The sequence below is a fragment of the Anabrus simplex genome, chromosome 8, assembly GCF_040414725.1.
Source record: "Anabrus simplex isolate iqAnaSimp1 chromosome 8, ASM4041472v1, whole genome shotgun sequence".
Classification (NCBI taxonomy): domain Eukaryota; kingdom Metazoa; phylum Arthropoda; class Insecta; order Orthoptera; family Tettigoniidae; genus Anabrus; species Anabrus simplex.
Genome location: NC_090272.1, coordinates 181,639,574 through 181,657,654, shown reverse-complemented (window position 1 = coordinate 181,657,654; position 18,081 = coordinate 181,639,574). Strand labels below are relative to the sequence as shown.

The window sequence follows — 18,081 nt, the reverse complement described above, 5'->3', positions numbered from 1 at the left end:
TGGAATCTCCCAGATGACATCCAACTCGCAGATCCTAACTTCCATCAGCCAGGAGGAATAGATTTACTTCTAGGTGCTGAAATATTTTTCGAAATTTTGCGTCGTGGGAAGATGACCAAACCAGGGAACTATCCAGTGTTGCAAGAAACAGAGCTTGGATGGATACTATCCGGAACAATAAATGCATCGAGCACACCGTCTTCAACTGTACAGCCGCAACGCTCATTCTTCATCCGTGGAGAAACCTCACTGGATGACCAGCTTCAACGGTTCTGGGAACTAGAAGACCTCCCAAACAAACCTCGAACGATTGAAGAGATGAGATGTGAAGAACACTTCACTCACAACACAACGAGAGATTCTACAGGTCGCTACATTGTACGCCTTCCTCGTCGCTCAGAAGTGGGTCCGGTGGGAGACTCATACTCACACTCAAAACAGAGGTTGCTACAGTTAGAACGTCGTTTGCATAGACAACCAGATGTTCGGCGTGCCTACAATGAATTCATGTCGGAATATGAGCAACTAGGTCACATGACAGAAGTTCCAGACAATGACAGTTCCGAAAGAGAAGTGTTCTACTTGCCGCACCACCCCGTCTTCAAGGATACAAGTAGCACCACGAAAACCCGAGTAGTGTTCGATGGTTCTGCGCGATCTAGCAACGGACTTTCACTGAACGACACATTAATGGTGGGCCCCAACATACAACAGGATCTTTACTCTATTATTTTGCGTTTCCGGATGCAGCCTGTAGCATTCTCTGCTGACATTTGCAAAATGTACAGACAGGTTTACGTGCACCAGCTAGACTCTCCACTCCAGCGCATCCTCTGGAGATCACGCCCAGATCAGAATATTAAAATCTATGAATTGACAACGGTAACGTACGGTACAAGTTGTGCACCATTTCTTGCAACACGTGTTCTACAACAACTAGCCGATGACGAAATGAAACAATTTCCATTAGCATCTCAAATACTGAAGAGGGACTTCTATGTCGATGACTTAATCACCGCGACTGGAACGGTTGAAGAAGCTGTACAACTACAAGATGATTTAATCGCCTTGCTCGAAAGGGGAGGGTTTGAGCTTCGAAAGTTTTCAGCCAACCGTAGCGAGCTTCTGGAAAGAATTCCACCCACCTGTAAGGAAACTCAAGATTTGATTTCACTCGATACGCATGATAGTGTCAACACCCTCGGCCTACTTTGGAACCCGTCAACAGACCATTTCCTGATAAGAAGCATGTCAAGAACGATGGATAACAAGATCCCTTCAAGACACTTTATTACTAAGCGTGAGGTCGCGTCCATAGTTGCTTCTACATTTGATCCGTTGGGACTTATAAGCCCAGTTGTTATTACATATAAGGTGTTCTTGCAAGACTTATGGAGCTCTGGTTTGGGCTGGGATGATCCTTTCTCAGACGAATTGCAGGATAAGTGGCTCAGCCTAGTCAACCTTCTACAACACTTGAACTACATTAGAATTGAGCGGCTTGTGGTTCCTCACCGCGCTTCCAATATACAACTTCATGGATTTTGTGACGCTAGTGAAAGAGCATATGGAGCTTGCCTCTACATTCGTGCCATGGATGTTCACGGCACAATCACTAGCAAACTATCATGCGCCAAATCAAGAGTGGCTCCAGTGAAACGGATCACTCTGCCCAGACTGGAACTCTGTGGAGCAGCATTACTCGCAAGATTAATTGACAAGGTGGTTCCTGTTGTTGGACTCGACATCCATAGCATTAATTTATACACTGATTCTATGATTGTGCTCGCCTGGATAATGGGCACACCCACCCGCTGGAAGACCTTTGTAGCTAACAGAGTGTCTCAGATTCAGCAGCAGACCAACATGGAATCCTGGAGACATGTATCCACGCACGACAATCCAGCAGACCTAATCTCTAGGGGCACAGATCCTGCAGCACTTCAGTCAACGCCATTGTGGTGGAAGGGCCCGAAGTGGCTCGAAGAACAGAATGAATTCTGGTTAAATTCAACTCCCAGAGACCTTCCTCAAGACTTGCCCGAAGTACGACCAGTCACCTCACTGCTAACTACTACAGGAGCCTCCGAAGATATAATCGAAAGATATTCCTCTTACAGTAAACTAGTCCGAATAGTTGCCTATTGCAAACGCTTCGTCCTAAACTGCCGCAAGCCTCAACCCACGTGAGATCGCAGCCTTAAGCAAGGGGCAACCTATTTCCCATAAGAGCAAGATTTTATGTCTAAGCCCTTTTCTGGATGAAATACAAATTCTGAGAGTTGGAGGAAGACTTGTCAACTCAGACCTAGACTACGATAGGAAGCATCAAATAATCCTCCCTCCTAATCACCATTTCACTCGTCTACTCATTCAATATGAGCACCACAGACTTCTCCACGCTGAGATTCAGCTACTGCTCACATCCTTACGATCTAGGTACTGGATTCCTAGAGCAAGACAAACCATTCGATCAGTCATCCACAAATGTATGCAGTGCTTTAGGCTTAAGGCAAAGAATGCAAGTCAACTCATGGGCCAACTGCCTAAGGCTCGCATCCAGATGTCTCGTCCATTCCTGTCCTCAGGTGTTGACTTTGCAGGGCCAGTTGATGTTAAAATAGGATCCAGGAAGGGTAAATCGATCTACAAATGCTATGTTGCAATATTCGTTTGCTTCAGCACGAGAGCTGTACATATCGAACCTGTCACAGGTTTGACATCTCAGGCATTCATCGCAGCCCTCAGAAGATTCGTTTCCCGTCGTGGACATATTCAAGATCTCTACAGTGATAATTCTACAACATTCGTTGGGGCTAATAAGGAACTGCAGCAAATGCTGAAGGACGAACAATTCAACAAGGAAATGAGCAATCATGCTGCAGCATCAAAATTCAAATGGCACTTCATTCCGGCACGTTCACCACACTTTGGCGGAATATGGGAGTCCGCAGTGAAAGCGATGAAGTTCCACTTCCGTCGGGTTGTGGGTCAAACAGTTTTAACCTACGAAGAGTTGGTTACCTTACTCACGCAAATTGAAGCTTGCCTCAATTCTAGACCATTGTGTGCATTATCCGATGACCCTAGCGATCCTTCTATTCTCACACCTGGTCATTTCCTCATTGGAGCTCCACTCATGTCCATTCCTGACCCTGATATGACTGAGGCTCATCTAAACAGACTGTCACGCTGGCAACACCTTCAGCAGATGCAGCAGCACTGGTGGCGTCGATGGTCCAAGGATTATCTGCACACTCTGCAACAGAGGAAGAAATGGTCCACGTCGCATCCGAATCTTCAAGCAGGCACTCTTGTTCTGCTGAAGGAAGATCATCTGCCACCTCTGCAGTGGAAGATGGGCATCATTGAGCAGGTGTTTCCAGGAAGGGACAATTTAATAAGAGTTGCCGACGTCAGGTGCAATTCCTGTATCTTAAGGCGTGCTATCACGAAGCTGGTGCCTCTGCCTCCTCCTTAACTCTCTGTGTATATTGTAATATAATTATGTTTTGAACAGGTTCAACGGGGCGGAGGATGTGCAATATTAGAGTGATATATATATATGTCAGGAGCCTGTAGGTAGCACCACTACCTTTGGTGTGATGCACTTCTCTCTGGCGCTACCAGATGGCCTTCGGATGTCGCCTGGCAGCTCGGTGTGAGAGGGAGAGGGAGAGGGAGGGTGAGGTGGACATGCCCTGGACATAAGGGACGGAGACATTATGTTTACTTGAGTGTTAGTGGCAGCGTAGCCCTGCATTGTGCAGCTTAGTCCTGCACCAGTGTATTAACTACCTATAGGCCTACAGCATGTATTGATTGTTCACATGACAATGTTTAATATAGTTACTGAAGTTTACCGTTGTTTATATTATCCCTTCTTGCATCCTGTGAGAGAACCAGCCTCATGGCAATACAGTCCACTTCACAATACTAAAATAATTATTCAAGTTTATTCAGCTGTGTTATACTGTGGGCTTATTATTGCCTTGGAACATAGCAAATATTCCATTGTAGAGTTCTATCTCATTCTTTCAAAGAAAGGAAGAAAGTAGAAAAGGGCAGAAAACTAACCAACACCAAAATAAGAAAAAGAAACTTCACTACATTTTCCCTACTTTTCCTCTTTACCGCTGACCTATCTCTCAAAAGTTTATGTGACAGGGGGGCCTAAGTCTCTTCCTCACCCTCCACCCCTCACCACTCTAAATCCATGCACGACTTCAAATATAGTACTATATCCCAACACAATGCTTATAGTACATCCCCAGAAATATCAATTCCTGCTGCTTTTCTAGCTTTCAGTTTCTGTAACTTTCTGTAAATATCTGTATTATCATAGGTAAATTCCAGTAAGCTTACTTTGCTATTACTAGTCACCTCCTGTACCTGGACATTATCTTTAAGTCCAACTATATTTACAAACTGCAGACTAAATAATTCTGCCTGCTGTAAATCTGCACACATACACTCCGCTTGTTCATTATTCCTGGAATGTTCTTTCTGGAATCTGTTTCTCCCTTAAAGCAGGCTACCTATACACACACTTCCATTTTTCACTAAAACTATATGACCTCAGATGTTAGACCCCTTTAAACAACAAGCATCATCATCATCATCATCATCATCATCATCATCATCATCATATTATCCTTAGCTGCCTTTTTTAGTAAATTCAATTTCCTAGCAATTTCTTTCAATCTCTCATTGCTTCCACAAATATACCTAACCTTTTCTTTGTAACGTGTATCTCCTTAAACTCTTTAGTTCCTTACCACCTTTAAATGTACATCCTCCTTTTCACACAACAATTTCTTTAAACACATCCCATAGGCTGTTTACATTTTTATTTACCATTTTTCACTTCCTGCTTCACAGCATTCAAATCAATGTTCATAATTTGCCCAATGACTGGCATAACAACTGTTTTTATATGACTAATTTTTAGGCTGAACACTTTGAATTGATGATTCTAGGTGTTCCTCCAACACCTCAAAATCTGCAGTAACTGAATAAAAGTTAAACAAATTGCATTATTATATTGTAAGAATGTTTTCAAATTTGTCTGCTTTTAAGTCTACCTTAAATCCGTTACCCACTCCACCTAAGACATTCTCAACTGGAATTTTGACATCTTCAAAGTACAGGCTAGTTGTATTGGAAGCTTTGATACCCATCTTCTTATCCGGAGGACTGCTGGTAATGCCACCAAATGAGCGTTCAACTATGAAGGCAGTCACTTTATCCTGCTCACTTCCTGTACAAGAAACACAAGAAAACAGTCAATTACTATTTAGTATACATGAACTGATTGAAAGAAATCTTAACATGGTTCACATTTGGACAGGAGAACTGTTCAAAACTGAACTAAATAACAATAAATTAAATGTCACATACAACTGGCATTCCTGTGGCCAGGCCTTGTACAGCTCAGAGAACTGTCACTGCTGCCAACAAGTGGTGCTACTACGTAAGCCATAGGTTGCCCTAACCTAACCCTGTCACTATCAGTGCTTTCCCAGTAAAACAGACAATAACCAGTCAACATCAATCATTTCTGTACAAACTCTAATCTACTGTATTCATCACTAACAGTAATTTTGTCACCAAACAAATGGCTGTGTGGTTTGGATCACACAGCTGTCAGCTTGCATTTGGGAGATAGTGGGTTCAAACCCCACAGTTGTCAGCCCTGAAGATAATTTTCCATAGTTCCCCATTTTTACACCAGGTAATCAAACTCTAACCTAACCTAACCTAACCCAACCCCCTGTCATTGGCAGTACTTTACAGTGATCCAGAATCTAACTTGTCACTAACAGTAACAGTAAACATAAGAGGTCATTACGAGCCATTATAAGTATTAGTAATGTTTGCCCCACTGTGGTTAATCTATATATATAAAATAAGAGTTTTGTCTGTACATTGCTCAGAATTTGAAAAGAATGGTATTTCTGTATCAGTCATGTCCTCAGTAACAAGAAAATGCATTTTTTTACTTTTCCGTAATTTCTGTGTCTGTCTGTCTGTCTGTCTGTATGTATGTACACGCATCACGAGAAAAAGGCTGAAGAGAATTTAATGAAAATCGGAATGTAAAGTCGGGTGATGAACCGCTACAATCTAGGCTATAAATTATTTTAATCACGCTGAGTGAAATGGTAGTTTAGGGGAAGGCCTGAAATTTAATTCTCAAATATTTATGTTATTAGTGGTCGTGTCCTAATGAAAATCGCTAGATAAAGATGGGAAATAAGTCGCTACAATATAGGCTATACACGCTGAGAAAAATGGTAGTTTAGGGGAAGGCCTGAAATGTAATCTATATATATATAAAATAAGAGTTTTGTCTGTACATTGCCCAGAATTTGAAAAGAATGGTATTTCTGTATCGGTCATGTCAACAATAACAACAAAATGCATTTTTTACTTTTCCGTAATTTCTGTCTGTGTCTGTCTGTCTGTATGTATGTACACGCATCATGATAAAACGGCTGAAGATAATTTAAAGAAAATCGGTATGTAATGTCGGGTGATGAACCACTGCAATCTAGGCTGCAAATTATTTTATTCACGCTGAGTGAAATGGTAGTTTAGGGAAAGGTCTGAAATGTAATTCTCAAATAAGTTATTTACGTTATTAGTGGTTGTATCGATAAATACTACATAACTAACATAACTTTAGTTATGTCGTAAGTTAGCAGTAGTTATATAAGAAATTATTAAATTTCCGATCACTTATGTCTTATACATTGTTACCGTACCGCATATAATCGGAGATATTCATGAATTTGGATTTTTCTTATGAAGTGCATATCAGCGCCGAGTCGCGAGAAAATGGGTAAACAGAATTTAGTGAAAATCGGTATGTAAAGTCTGAGAATAAGGAACCACAGTCTACGATATAAATTACTTTGTAAGACACCCTAATATCACAGAGTCGAAAGAAAACTAATGTGAAGGCCTGCAATATAGAAAGCTCATAAACTTTATCAACAATAACATTACATTGACCATTGTTTGTTGCGATGTGCTTTTTGTCTTCTGTTTCCTCTCATCCCCGATAGATAGGATTACTGCAGCGTACTGAGGTTTATTTAATTTGCTTGACGTCGCACCGACACAGGTAGGTCTTATGGCGTCGATGGGAATAGTGGTGTGAAGGAAGCGGCCTTAGCTTTAAGGTACAGCCTGGTGTGAACATGGGAAACCACGGAATTCCATTTTTTTTTTTTGCTTCACGTCGCACTGACACAGATATGTCTTATGGCGACGATGGGATAGGAAAGGTCTAGGAAGTGGAAGGAAGCGGCCGTGGCTTTAATTAAGGTACAGTCCCGGCATTTGCCTGGTGTGAAAATGGGAAACCACGGAAAACCATCGTCAGGGCTGCTGACAGTGGGGCTCGAACCCACTATCTCCCGAATACGATCTTCAGGGTTGCCGGCAGTGGGGTTCGAATCCACTATCTGCCGGATGCAAGCTCACAGCTGCGCGCCCGTAACCACACGGCCAACTCGCCTGGTCGTACCAACTGTAACAGCCTGCCTGTATATTAGCGGGAAGTAGCTGGGGTGTAAGATAACTTTCTTCTTTAGCATGCCATTCCTCTGGTTCATACATTTTCCGATATATCTGGTACGTAACACACTGGTTCATCATAGTATTCGAGCTATACAATCCCTACTCTGAGCCACTGATTGGAATGAGTAGTGTGCATATTTAACGGAATAATGACAGAGGAGTGTTCACGGCAGTCTGCGACCTGGTTATTCCAGCTCTGGAACTTTGGACTCTTAGATCGACACCGTAGTACTGTTCGTTGAAAGTGAGAAAGTGTGCGGTTATTCATTTGATCGAGTATTTTATATGATAACATTACTTTCAATCGCTACATTCCTACTGACCTTTTTGGTAATGACCTATGTTGAATTCAGTTAGGAAAACCACCAAGTCAGTCTTTCTGAGAATCCCGTAGCGAAGCACGGGTACATCAGCTAGTACACTATACATTTGTTACACTAGTAGCCATGTAAAACCATCACCTATCAGTGCATTGGGCACAGAACAACAGCGGAGTCAGATAGAACAGTTGAGTGAGGAGACAAAGAGAAGATGATGTAAATGTTGTTACAATGACAACTACAAGCGTCAGGAAGAAATATACAATTTATGAATAATATCTACATACGTTTATTAAAAAAAAAAACAATGAATAAAAATAATTCTATTTGCCAGAGAATATTTACAATTAAAATAAATATGGACTGAAGAGAACAGAGAGAGTAGAGAAGATGAAACAACTTTCATGAAACAGTTTCCTGAGTAAGAAGGTACGTGTTTTCTGTTTTACTAAAAAATAAAATTATAAACAACATTTTTTTTCCTTTGTAAAGCTCAAGATATTCAAGGAAAATCATTGAAGTCCACTCTTTTCCATAATATACTACAAACCTGCTTATCTGAGATAACTGTTACCTTTCTTGCTTGTTGCTATGTTGTGCCACTATCAACCAAAGCAAATCATGCACCGTGAACTCCTCTTGTCATTCTATGTAAACTAGTGTTTCCTCAATTGTGCGTAGGCCATCTGTATGAGAAGTGACTTCAGCACCTTCGTTTTCACTTTTGTCATGGTCTTTCAAATGTAAAACATCAACAATGGCACTGCTGTTAGTTTGTGCTCCTTGTCTCCATTCAACTTATGCATGGCATCTTGGTTCACAAGCTAAATAACAGGAAGACTATTTGTTAGTCACTAGTTCATTAACTTTGAAGAGCGCATTGTTTCAAATTTTACCATAAAGTGAATTAATTAATTTAGCTGACAAAATGAGTACTTCAATTAACATGGAGCTTTGAATAAATGCGTTTATACTGCAATACTAAATACGAAGCTGATGCTGATCTCCATAGTTATGAAGAGAAGGTTTAGTGGTTGAACTACTGTCACTTGTTTTTCCAATCGTCTTATGTAGCAGGAAAAATTGAGCCCAAACAGTTTTCCTACCTCCTCCTCCTCTTGAGTAGGCCTACTTGGGACCATGCTAGTTCAATCACTGAGCTTTGATCTTTGCCTAGTATTGTTGCATCTTCTCCCGGTGTAGCTCCATTCTTTCCTCTGATCAGGGGGGTGCTGTGTTTTCTTCAGAAGTTACTTATTCCTGAAAACCATGGGCTTTCTTCAGGATCTGTCCCACAGACTGACTGTTTAGGAAGTCTGTCAGCCCTAGTTCCTTTTTAGATCTTTCTCAGTCTGTTAACAATGTGGTTCAAACTCCCTTTTGCCAGAAAGTGATCAGGTGGTTGGTCAATCTACTGGGAGACAGTCTTGCCACATGACCACAGAAAGATATCCTCCTTTTCCTGGCACAGCCAGACAATTTACTGCCAGCCCTTTCCTCATGACCCAGGTAGACCCTACTCTGAACACCCAATCTGAAACTTGCAGCCTTCTCTCAGAGCTTTTTCAAACTTCGTAGAAAGTCTTTGAATTTTGTAGTCTAGTACTATCACCTAGAGAATTTTACGAAGGGTCTGTTTGTCCACCGAGTCGCAGACCCAAATATGTCGACAATTATGGATTTTCCATATTTTGTATGGATTATATGATATCATGGTATTATGGTGGCTGCCTCTGTGGATCCGTGGTAGAGTGTCGGCCTCCGGATCCCAAGATAGCGGGTTCAAACCCGGCAGAGGTAGTCGGATTTTTGAAGGGCGGAAAAAAGTCCATTCGACACTCCATGTCGTATGATGTCGGCATGTAAAAGATCTCTGGTGATACATTTGGTATTTACCCGACAAAATTAATTAAATCTCAGCCATAGACGCCCAAGAGAGATCCGGTTTACTCTGTCTGCCATCTAGCGGACCTAGAGTAAAACGGTACGTCGAAATTGACGAGCAGACAGCCAGATGGCGTCAAATCGAAATGTCTGCACACGGTAGCTGAGGCCATACGATTATTATTATGGTATTATGGTTAAGGGCAAAGTTATTACAAAAAAATGAATGTTCATTTTTTACTTAATTGATGAAAAAATAACAAAAACGTTTAATTTTAAATGAAGCACCAGATGATATTGTGCTGACATCATGATGCTCAAAGAGCATATGTGCATTCCAAAAATGCGCTGCTGCCTCACTCTGGTTACTGGATTGGTCTTTGATCTTGCGTTTTGTGGCCTTGCCATATTCATACAGTCAGTGATCCTGTATGGTTCTTGTCCTTGCTTTCTTATTCTGATTATTTTGTGGTTAAGAAATGTTTCTGTGCTGTATAAATAAAGTGTGCCTATGCTTCCAACAGGGCAGCAAATAAAAATACTGTGCTCCATAAGTATGACAAATATACAGAAGAATGGCCATGTTTAATAACTTTGAAAATTAGCATTAACCATGTGTTCTGTAGCGTGTGTTGCTGTGATTTTTCTAAGGCCCATGGTAGTAAAGATGAGTGTAAAAGGCGCATTGCATCTGTGAAACACAAATCATAAGGGAAAAATAAGGCAAATAATAAACCAATAACATATTACTTTGTCAAAAGTGGGGAAAAGAGTAACAAACGCAGAGTTGCTTTTTACACCATTCCTTGTAGAACATACTGTTCCAATTGCAGTTTATGACCATAGAGAGAATTTGTTGAAAGCGATGTTTCTGGATTAAAAAAACTGCAGAAAAGTATGGTTGTGACAGAACAAAATCTGTTGCACTAGTAAATTTTATGGCTAGTAACACAAAACAAGACAATTCAATATTTGCAAAGCATGCCATTTTCCTTAGCTACCAATGATGCCAATGATGTCAAGCATTACCCTTTGGTGTTTTTGTTTTATCTGGAATAGGATTAGTTGTGCACTTTACTTTTATCATTATTAGAGAATGCCAATAATGCAGATTCAGGTATATTTTTGCTTGTTAACAATGAGTTTTCTACTCTAAATATTCCTTGGAAAAATTGTATAGCAGTTGCTTCTGACAACGACAACACAATAATTGGCAGTATTAAAGGCTTTGTCAAATTTGACACAGACAAACAGCTGTTTTAGTACAGAGATATCAAATCCATTTAGCCCCTCGAGAAGTTTATGCTTATTTGCCAGTCAATCTTGAATAATATTGAACCTATTCTATTACCTTGGAAAGAAAACAAAACAAACAAAGAAACAAATTTTTCTATTTGCAAAAATCAAATGATCATAAATATGTCTTGTGGTCATGGCCATCCATTAACAGATCTTAATTTCAGATGGCAACCAGCCATAAGATGTAGCCTGCATGGTTGCTATGACTACATTTCCGTTGCAAATTATGTTGCATTATGTTACAAAAATTTTCGAAAGAGACAAAAGGTTCCAAAAGACTTGGCACTTTGAAAGTATACCAATCACACGCACATATACACACTTCAATCGGTTACTCTCAACAGGAAGTCTCGGCAAGTTATTTTAAATTTGAGGAAAGAGTCAATGCCCCTGACACTTACTGGCAGGAAATTCCAAACCCTGGAACCGGTTACAATAAAAGAATTATTATACACAGAAGAGTGGTGAAGAGGAATAGCTAGAGTGGAGCCTGAGGGAGTGTTACGGTTATGGAAGGAAGAGAGGAAGTGAAGTTTAGATGAAATATACTGGGGAGAGTTACTATTCGGAAGTTTGTGTATTAAGACAAGTATATGATATTCACGTCTCTTATCAGGTTTTAACCAGTTCAGTGCTTGATAGTAAGGAGTAATATGCACATCATACCTTAGGTTAAAAATGAATCTAAGGCAACAATTCATAATACGCTGCAGTTTCCTAGTTTGTTCTTTAGTAGCATCTACCAAGATTACATCACAGTAGTCAACAATAGGAAGAATTAGGGTCTGTGTTAGTCTTTGCCGCATATTTAGTGGTATAATGTCTTTGTTTAATTTCAGTGGGTGTAGAGTAGCAAACACCTTCTGACCTAAGTTTTTGATATGTTCTGTCCAATTTAGAGTTTCAGTCAAAGTCACCCCAAGATTTCTCACTGTTTTACTGTACGGGATTGTGCTATTATTTATTTGTAGAGGAGGAATGATCGAATCATTGATTTAGTGTAGGAGCTTCTGGGAACCGATAATGATAGCTTGCGATTTTCATGGATTTATGAGAAGTCTGTTTGCAAGAGCATATTCAGCGAGTTGTTTCATGTCATCATTTATACATTTTACTGCATTCGGTAATTCGGTTAAACTGCAATGGTAATATATTTGGAGATCACAGGCATATAAGTGATAATTATACTTTTTTAGAGAAGATGAAATGTCATTGATATACAATGTAAAAAGCAACGGTCCTAAAATACTACCTTGTGGCGTGCCCACTTTCCTTGTATGCCATTCTGAATTTCTTTCGCAAGTTATCACCTGCTGCCTCCGATCCTTCAAATATGATGTTAAAAACTTTAGTACTAAAGGGTCAAACAAGTAAGATTCCATTTTCTTAATAGCTGTAAGTCTATTGTATCAAATGCACCACTGAAATCCAGTAGTGTTACTACTGTAACTTGTCGTTGTTCTATAGCTAGTCTGATGTATTCTGTCACTTTAAGGAGAGCCGTGGCAGTGCTGTACCCTTTCTTAAAGACCGATTGTAATGGGTCAAGGAGAGACTAGTTCTTTAAATATTTCAGTACTTGATCATACACCAGTCTTTCCAAAGCCTTAGAAAGTGCTGGAAGAATAGAAACTGGGCGACAGTCAGAGGTCAGTTTAGGATCGTTTATCTTAGACACTGGGATGACATTAGCTTGTTTCCAGAGTGCAGGGAAAGTTCCATTTCTGAGACAGTAATTGAATATATATTCGTGCAGGAGGATAGCACCTAATATATTATGTATGAAATGCATAGGGATGTTATCTACTCCTACTGCATTAGATTTAATAGAGTATAGTACTTTTTTAATTTGGCTGCTAGTGACCTCTTGGAAAGAAAATTGAGGACGGTTAAGTGCAGGGATGGCTGATTGATTCGTATTTAATTATGCCTGATTGATTGGTTTAAACGCAATTCGTTCTTCAGAGAAATATGTAATAAGCTTGTCTAGGGGAACAGTTGGTTCTCGTTGCTGCTGTTGGCCTTTTATAGTAGCAAGTGAGCGTAGTTCTTTCCAGGAATTCCTTGCATTCAGTTTACCTGAAAGACAGTTTAAGTACTTAAATTTCTGATTTCTTGCTTAATTCTGTTCCTGAGTACCCAATAGTTTTCAAAATCGGATTCATTACGGGTACGTTTATACCAATATAAATGGTCCGTTATTGGACATTATAAATTTTCCAGCTAACTCATTCTTGGTTGCCAGTGTTTCGCCCTTATGTGCTAGGGTGGGCTCATCAGTTGGTACCTAGCACACCTACCAATACGTTGGCTAGTGCATACCGTGGAGGCCACTGCGTAAGCTAACTGGAGCCACCGGCAGTGCCAATGCACTAAGAGACGTTGTCTCATTACCACAATTGATGCCTGCTTGGCCATCAGATGATATAAATGTTGATTCCCTTAAATATTTCAGATTCCCTATGGGAATCAACATCTAAATCATCTGATGGCCAAGCAGGCATCAATTGTGGTAATGAGACAACGTCTGTTAGTGTATTGGCACTGCCGGTGGCTCCAGTTAGCCTACGCAGTGGCCTCCGCAGTATGCACTAGCCAGCGTATTGGTAGGTGTGCTAGGTACCAACTGATGAGCCCACCCTAGCACACGAGGGCGAAACACTGGCAACCAAGAATGTGTTAGCTGGAAAATTTATAATGTCCAATAACGGACCATTTATATTGGTATTATAAATTTACTCATTCAGGACAAATATTTCAGATTCCCTATGGGAATCAACATCTGTACGTTTATACCGTCGGAACCATGAATCACGGCGAGCCATTAAATTCTTCATTTCGTCATTTGACCATGGGCAGAGAGGGAGGGGGGGGAAGGGGGGAAGGGGCGACTCACTTTCACTTGTCGTTTGGGAGCGTGCTTGTCATATAGGCTAATAATGAGGGAATTTAGTTTGTCTATTTTTGCGTCAATATCGTCTAGTAGTAGAATATCTTTCTAGGGTAGGTTGTAGGCGTCATACTTCAGGTAATCTAGTTTAATATCCCTCATATTCCTACAAGTGGTGAACTTAGGTTTGTATTTGGGTATGCGAAGAGAATAGGAAAAATAGACTAGGTCGTGTGTTGAGATCGATGGAACAGGAATTTGGCCGTGATTTAAAACTTTCTGATGATTGTTAGTTATGATTAGATCAATTAATGAGTGTGAAGTGTGATTATTGCTATATATATGGTTGGTGGGATTTAATGGGAGAATCGCAAGGTTACATGAAAATAGTATATCAAGTAGTTTGTCCTTCTGAGCTGATTCTTTCAGTAAGTTTATATTTAAGTTTCCTAACAGTATGATATGTTCGTAAGTTGGTATGAGGTTGAATAAACAAGTTTCCAACTCCGTCATGTTCACTATATCTGGAGGTTTATAAACTACGACGAAGAGTACTTTCATCCCTTTAATGGTGATCTCCACGAACATGAACTCTGGTCCCGGTTGAGTGGCATTTTGTGATGTGCATATTACTCTACCTCTCAAGTCATTTCTGAAATAAAGGGCTACACCACCGCCTTTCCTACTATCCATTCTGTCACAGTTGGACGAGTTCATAATTATTAATATTTACCATGGCGGAAGGGATGGTAGGCCTTAGCCAAGTTTCACTAATACAAAAAAATACGTATGTCATTGTCGTTAACAATTGTACATATTTCATCTATGTGAGCAGGGAGAGAGAGCGCGTTCAAATGGCAACATTGTAAAACCTGTAGCCTGTCTCAACAAGAGACCTGTTGCGACAGGGGGTGGCGGACCGGAGCCAGGCTCAGGTAGCGGGCGCTGAGTTAACATTACAAGGGGAATGGGTTTAACTTTGATTGACAGAAACAATGGGTACTCACCGCTGCCTCCTGCTGAAAGAGACCGCCGACTGTTGCACACACACACATTCACACTCACATTTAAAGAAAATATGCACATAACTAACACTATTTGAGTCAAATTTGAAACTTGTGGTAAACAAGAGTCCTATTACATACTTTAAAACTAGCCCTATTATAACACTTTCACTCATTGACACCGATTCTGTGTTCTGCTACGCTGCGTGATGAGAACTATTAGGTCCCTAGGAGTGATCAGAGTGGTTTTCTTGGTATCTGGTGTAATTACAGTCCACACCCGTCCTGTGTATACACATTCCGCAGTCCAAATGCATCGCGTGCCTTATTCAAAATCCCTTTTCTTGTTGCCCTGAGGGATTCCGTGACCATTATTTTAGTGCACTTCAGTAATCGCTTCGCCTGCCAGATTTGGTCCTGCTGAAGGCAACGCAGAAACTTCATAATTATTGGCCTGTTCCCATTGGCCACTACGTTGGCAGTCGTCCTACGCTGGCCCCCCAGTCTATGACATCTATCGATACTGTCCATGCTAATATCTAACATAAGTCTGTTTTTAATGATGTCTATGACAGCCCTATAGGTGTCCTCCTCAGATGATTCCTTAACCCCATGTATCAGTAGGCAATTTCGCCTACTATACTGGGCTGCTTCATCAGCCATTTCCTCTTGTTTATCCATCCTCTGATGGATCTCCGCAATGGCCTGCTTCAAGTCAGGTATCTCAACACCCATGGAGTCTCGGAAGTTCTTAGAGTCGGAGTTTAGGCTGGTGAGCAGCTCCTAGGGGTTGGCGGCACTACTGTCTGCGCTGCGGTCGGAAGCCGTCATGGCTTCCTCTAAGCAAGCCATACAGTTCTCATACTCTGACAACCTCTTCTCGACGTCCCAGAGAGTCATTTTTACCGTTTTAAAGCAAAATGTGAACTTAGTGATGACTGTTGAACACACTCGCGGAATCCCAGCTGCTAGTTATCTTGATAATTAGGCAGGTAAGTGAGGAGCAAGTTTACACGTGACTGGCCGTCATTATGGATGAATCACTGACATAATGGACCAACACAAAATTCTTATCATGGGATTACAGGAAATTAGAAACACTGACCAAGATGCCTTGGAATCTCACGGGTACAGACTTTATAAAGGTATATCCGGAAAGAGAGCGATGAAGAATGTCCCATAATTTGGAACAGGATTTTTGGTCAACCTTAAAATACATAATAAACTCAGTTCAAAAATTCAAATCACAGTCTCCACAACTCTCAACGCTCACCTTAAAGGCATCTAATAAATCTATACTATAATAAATGCCCATGCTCCCACTAACAATAAAAACAACTCCTCAAAAGACCATGAGGAAACAGAAGAATTTTGGGACCTATTGGACCAGACCATAAATAACATCCCTAAATACCACCGCATGTAAAATTATTAATAGGTGACTTCAACGCTCAACTAGGCAGAGAACGAAAATACCGTGACATCATCGGAAAATGGCCAGCACACAAGAAAACAAATAAAAATGGAGAGAGACTAGTTAACCTGTGTAGAAACAATAACTTAATCTCAAAATCTACATCTTTTAAGAGAAAACCTCTAAAACTCACAACATGGAAACACCCTGACTACACTAAAGGAGAATGGCAACTGGATCACATCTGCATGGACAAATACCAACACAAAAAAGTCTATAACGTCAAAGTCCACTAAGGAATAGACACAGGTTTAGATCACTACAAAGTAAAAATAAAAATTAAACTCACTCCCCAGAGGAGACAACAAAAGCAAGCCCCTAAAACAAAAAGGTGCGACGTAAAGCCCATAGCAAAAAAAAAAAAAAAAAAAAAAAAAAAAAAAAAAAAAAAAAAAAAAAAAAAAAAAAAAAAAATCCTACCCAGATAATAAACAACAAAAATTACCAAAAAGCCACTGAAAAAATAAAAATCACAGATAAACTTGAAGACTTAGTACACAACCTTAAATTGCAGAAGGCCTGGCTTCAATTAAACCACGTAAAAAACACCAATGGTGGAACAGTGAATGTGATGAAACAGTGGAGAAAAGACAACAGGCACGGCTATTACATCAGTCCCAAAAATCAGAAATATCCTATCAACATCTAGTAAAACAGAGAAAAGAAACTACCCAAGTCTTAAGAATAAAAAGTAGCATCATAAGGACACACTGCAATTAAATGAAGAAGAATTCAATAAAACTCAATCAAGGGACTATTAAAAAACCTTCAGAAAACAGCTCAAAAATATGAACCCCTGACCCTACTGATGAAGGATGAAAATGGTAAGCTGGCTCATAACAATGAAGACAATGCAGAAATTCTGGCTAAATATTTCAACAAGCTTCTAAATTGTGAGGAATCTACAGAACTCCTTCATTTGAACACCTACACCCCAATAAAAACACCACCAGAAAACATCAATCCCCCACAATACAGGAAGTCTACCAAGCACTGAATAAATTAAAAAACTACAAATCGTCAGGAGAAAATCAGACCTTTGCGGAAATCTGGAAATATGCAGGAAGAAGAGCAAAAGTTGCCCTCCATAAACAACTTGTCTCTATCTGGATTAAAGAGGAACTGCCAGAACACTGGACAACAGCCTTCATTCACCCACTGCACAAAAAAGGAGACAAAACCGACCCTAATAACTACAGGGGAATCTCACTCCTAGACATAACATACAAAATATTTTCAATAATCATCCTTAATAAGATAAGTGTATAACTTGAAAAAGAACTAGGATAATATCAAGGAAGTTTCAGATCCTGGAGGAACTGTCCTGATCAGATCATGAGTCTTAAGTTGATAATGGACTATCAATCAATCAATCAATCAATCAATCAATCAATCAATCAATCAATACTGATCTGCATTTAGGGCAGTCGCCCAGGTGGCAGATTCCCTATCTGTTGTTTTCCTAGCCTTTTCTTAAATGATTGCAAAGAAATTGGAAATTTATTGAACATCTCCCTTGGTAAGTCATTCTAATCCCTAACTCCCCTTCCTATAAACAAATATTTGCCCCAATTTGTCCTCTTGAATTTCAACTTTATCTTCATATTGTGATCTTTCCTACTT

General features: G+C 40.2%; 1 protein-coding gene across 1 annotated transcript in view; it reads right to left on the bottom strand.

Moving 5' to 3' along the window:
- LOC136878927 (very long-chain specific acyl-CoA dehydrogenase, mitochondrial) overlaps window positions 1–18,081 on the bottom strand; it is a 142,638-nt gene that overhangs the window by 50,724 nt on the left and 73,833 nt on the right. Inside the window, exon 6 of the mRNA XM_067152545.2 lies at window positions 5,085–5,260. Within this exon, the coding sequence (XP_067008646.2) occupies window positions 5,085–5,260 (176 nt within the window). The remainder of the gene's footprint in view (window positions 1–5,084; window positions 5,261–18,081) is intronic.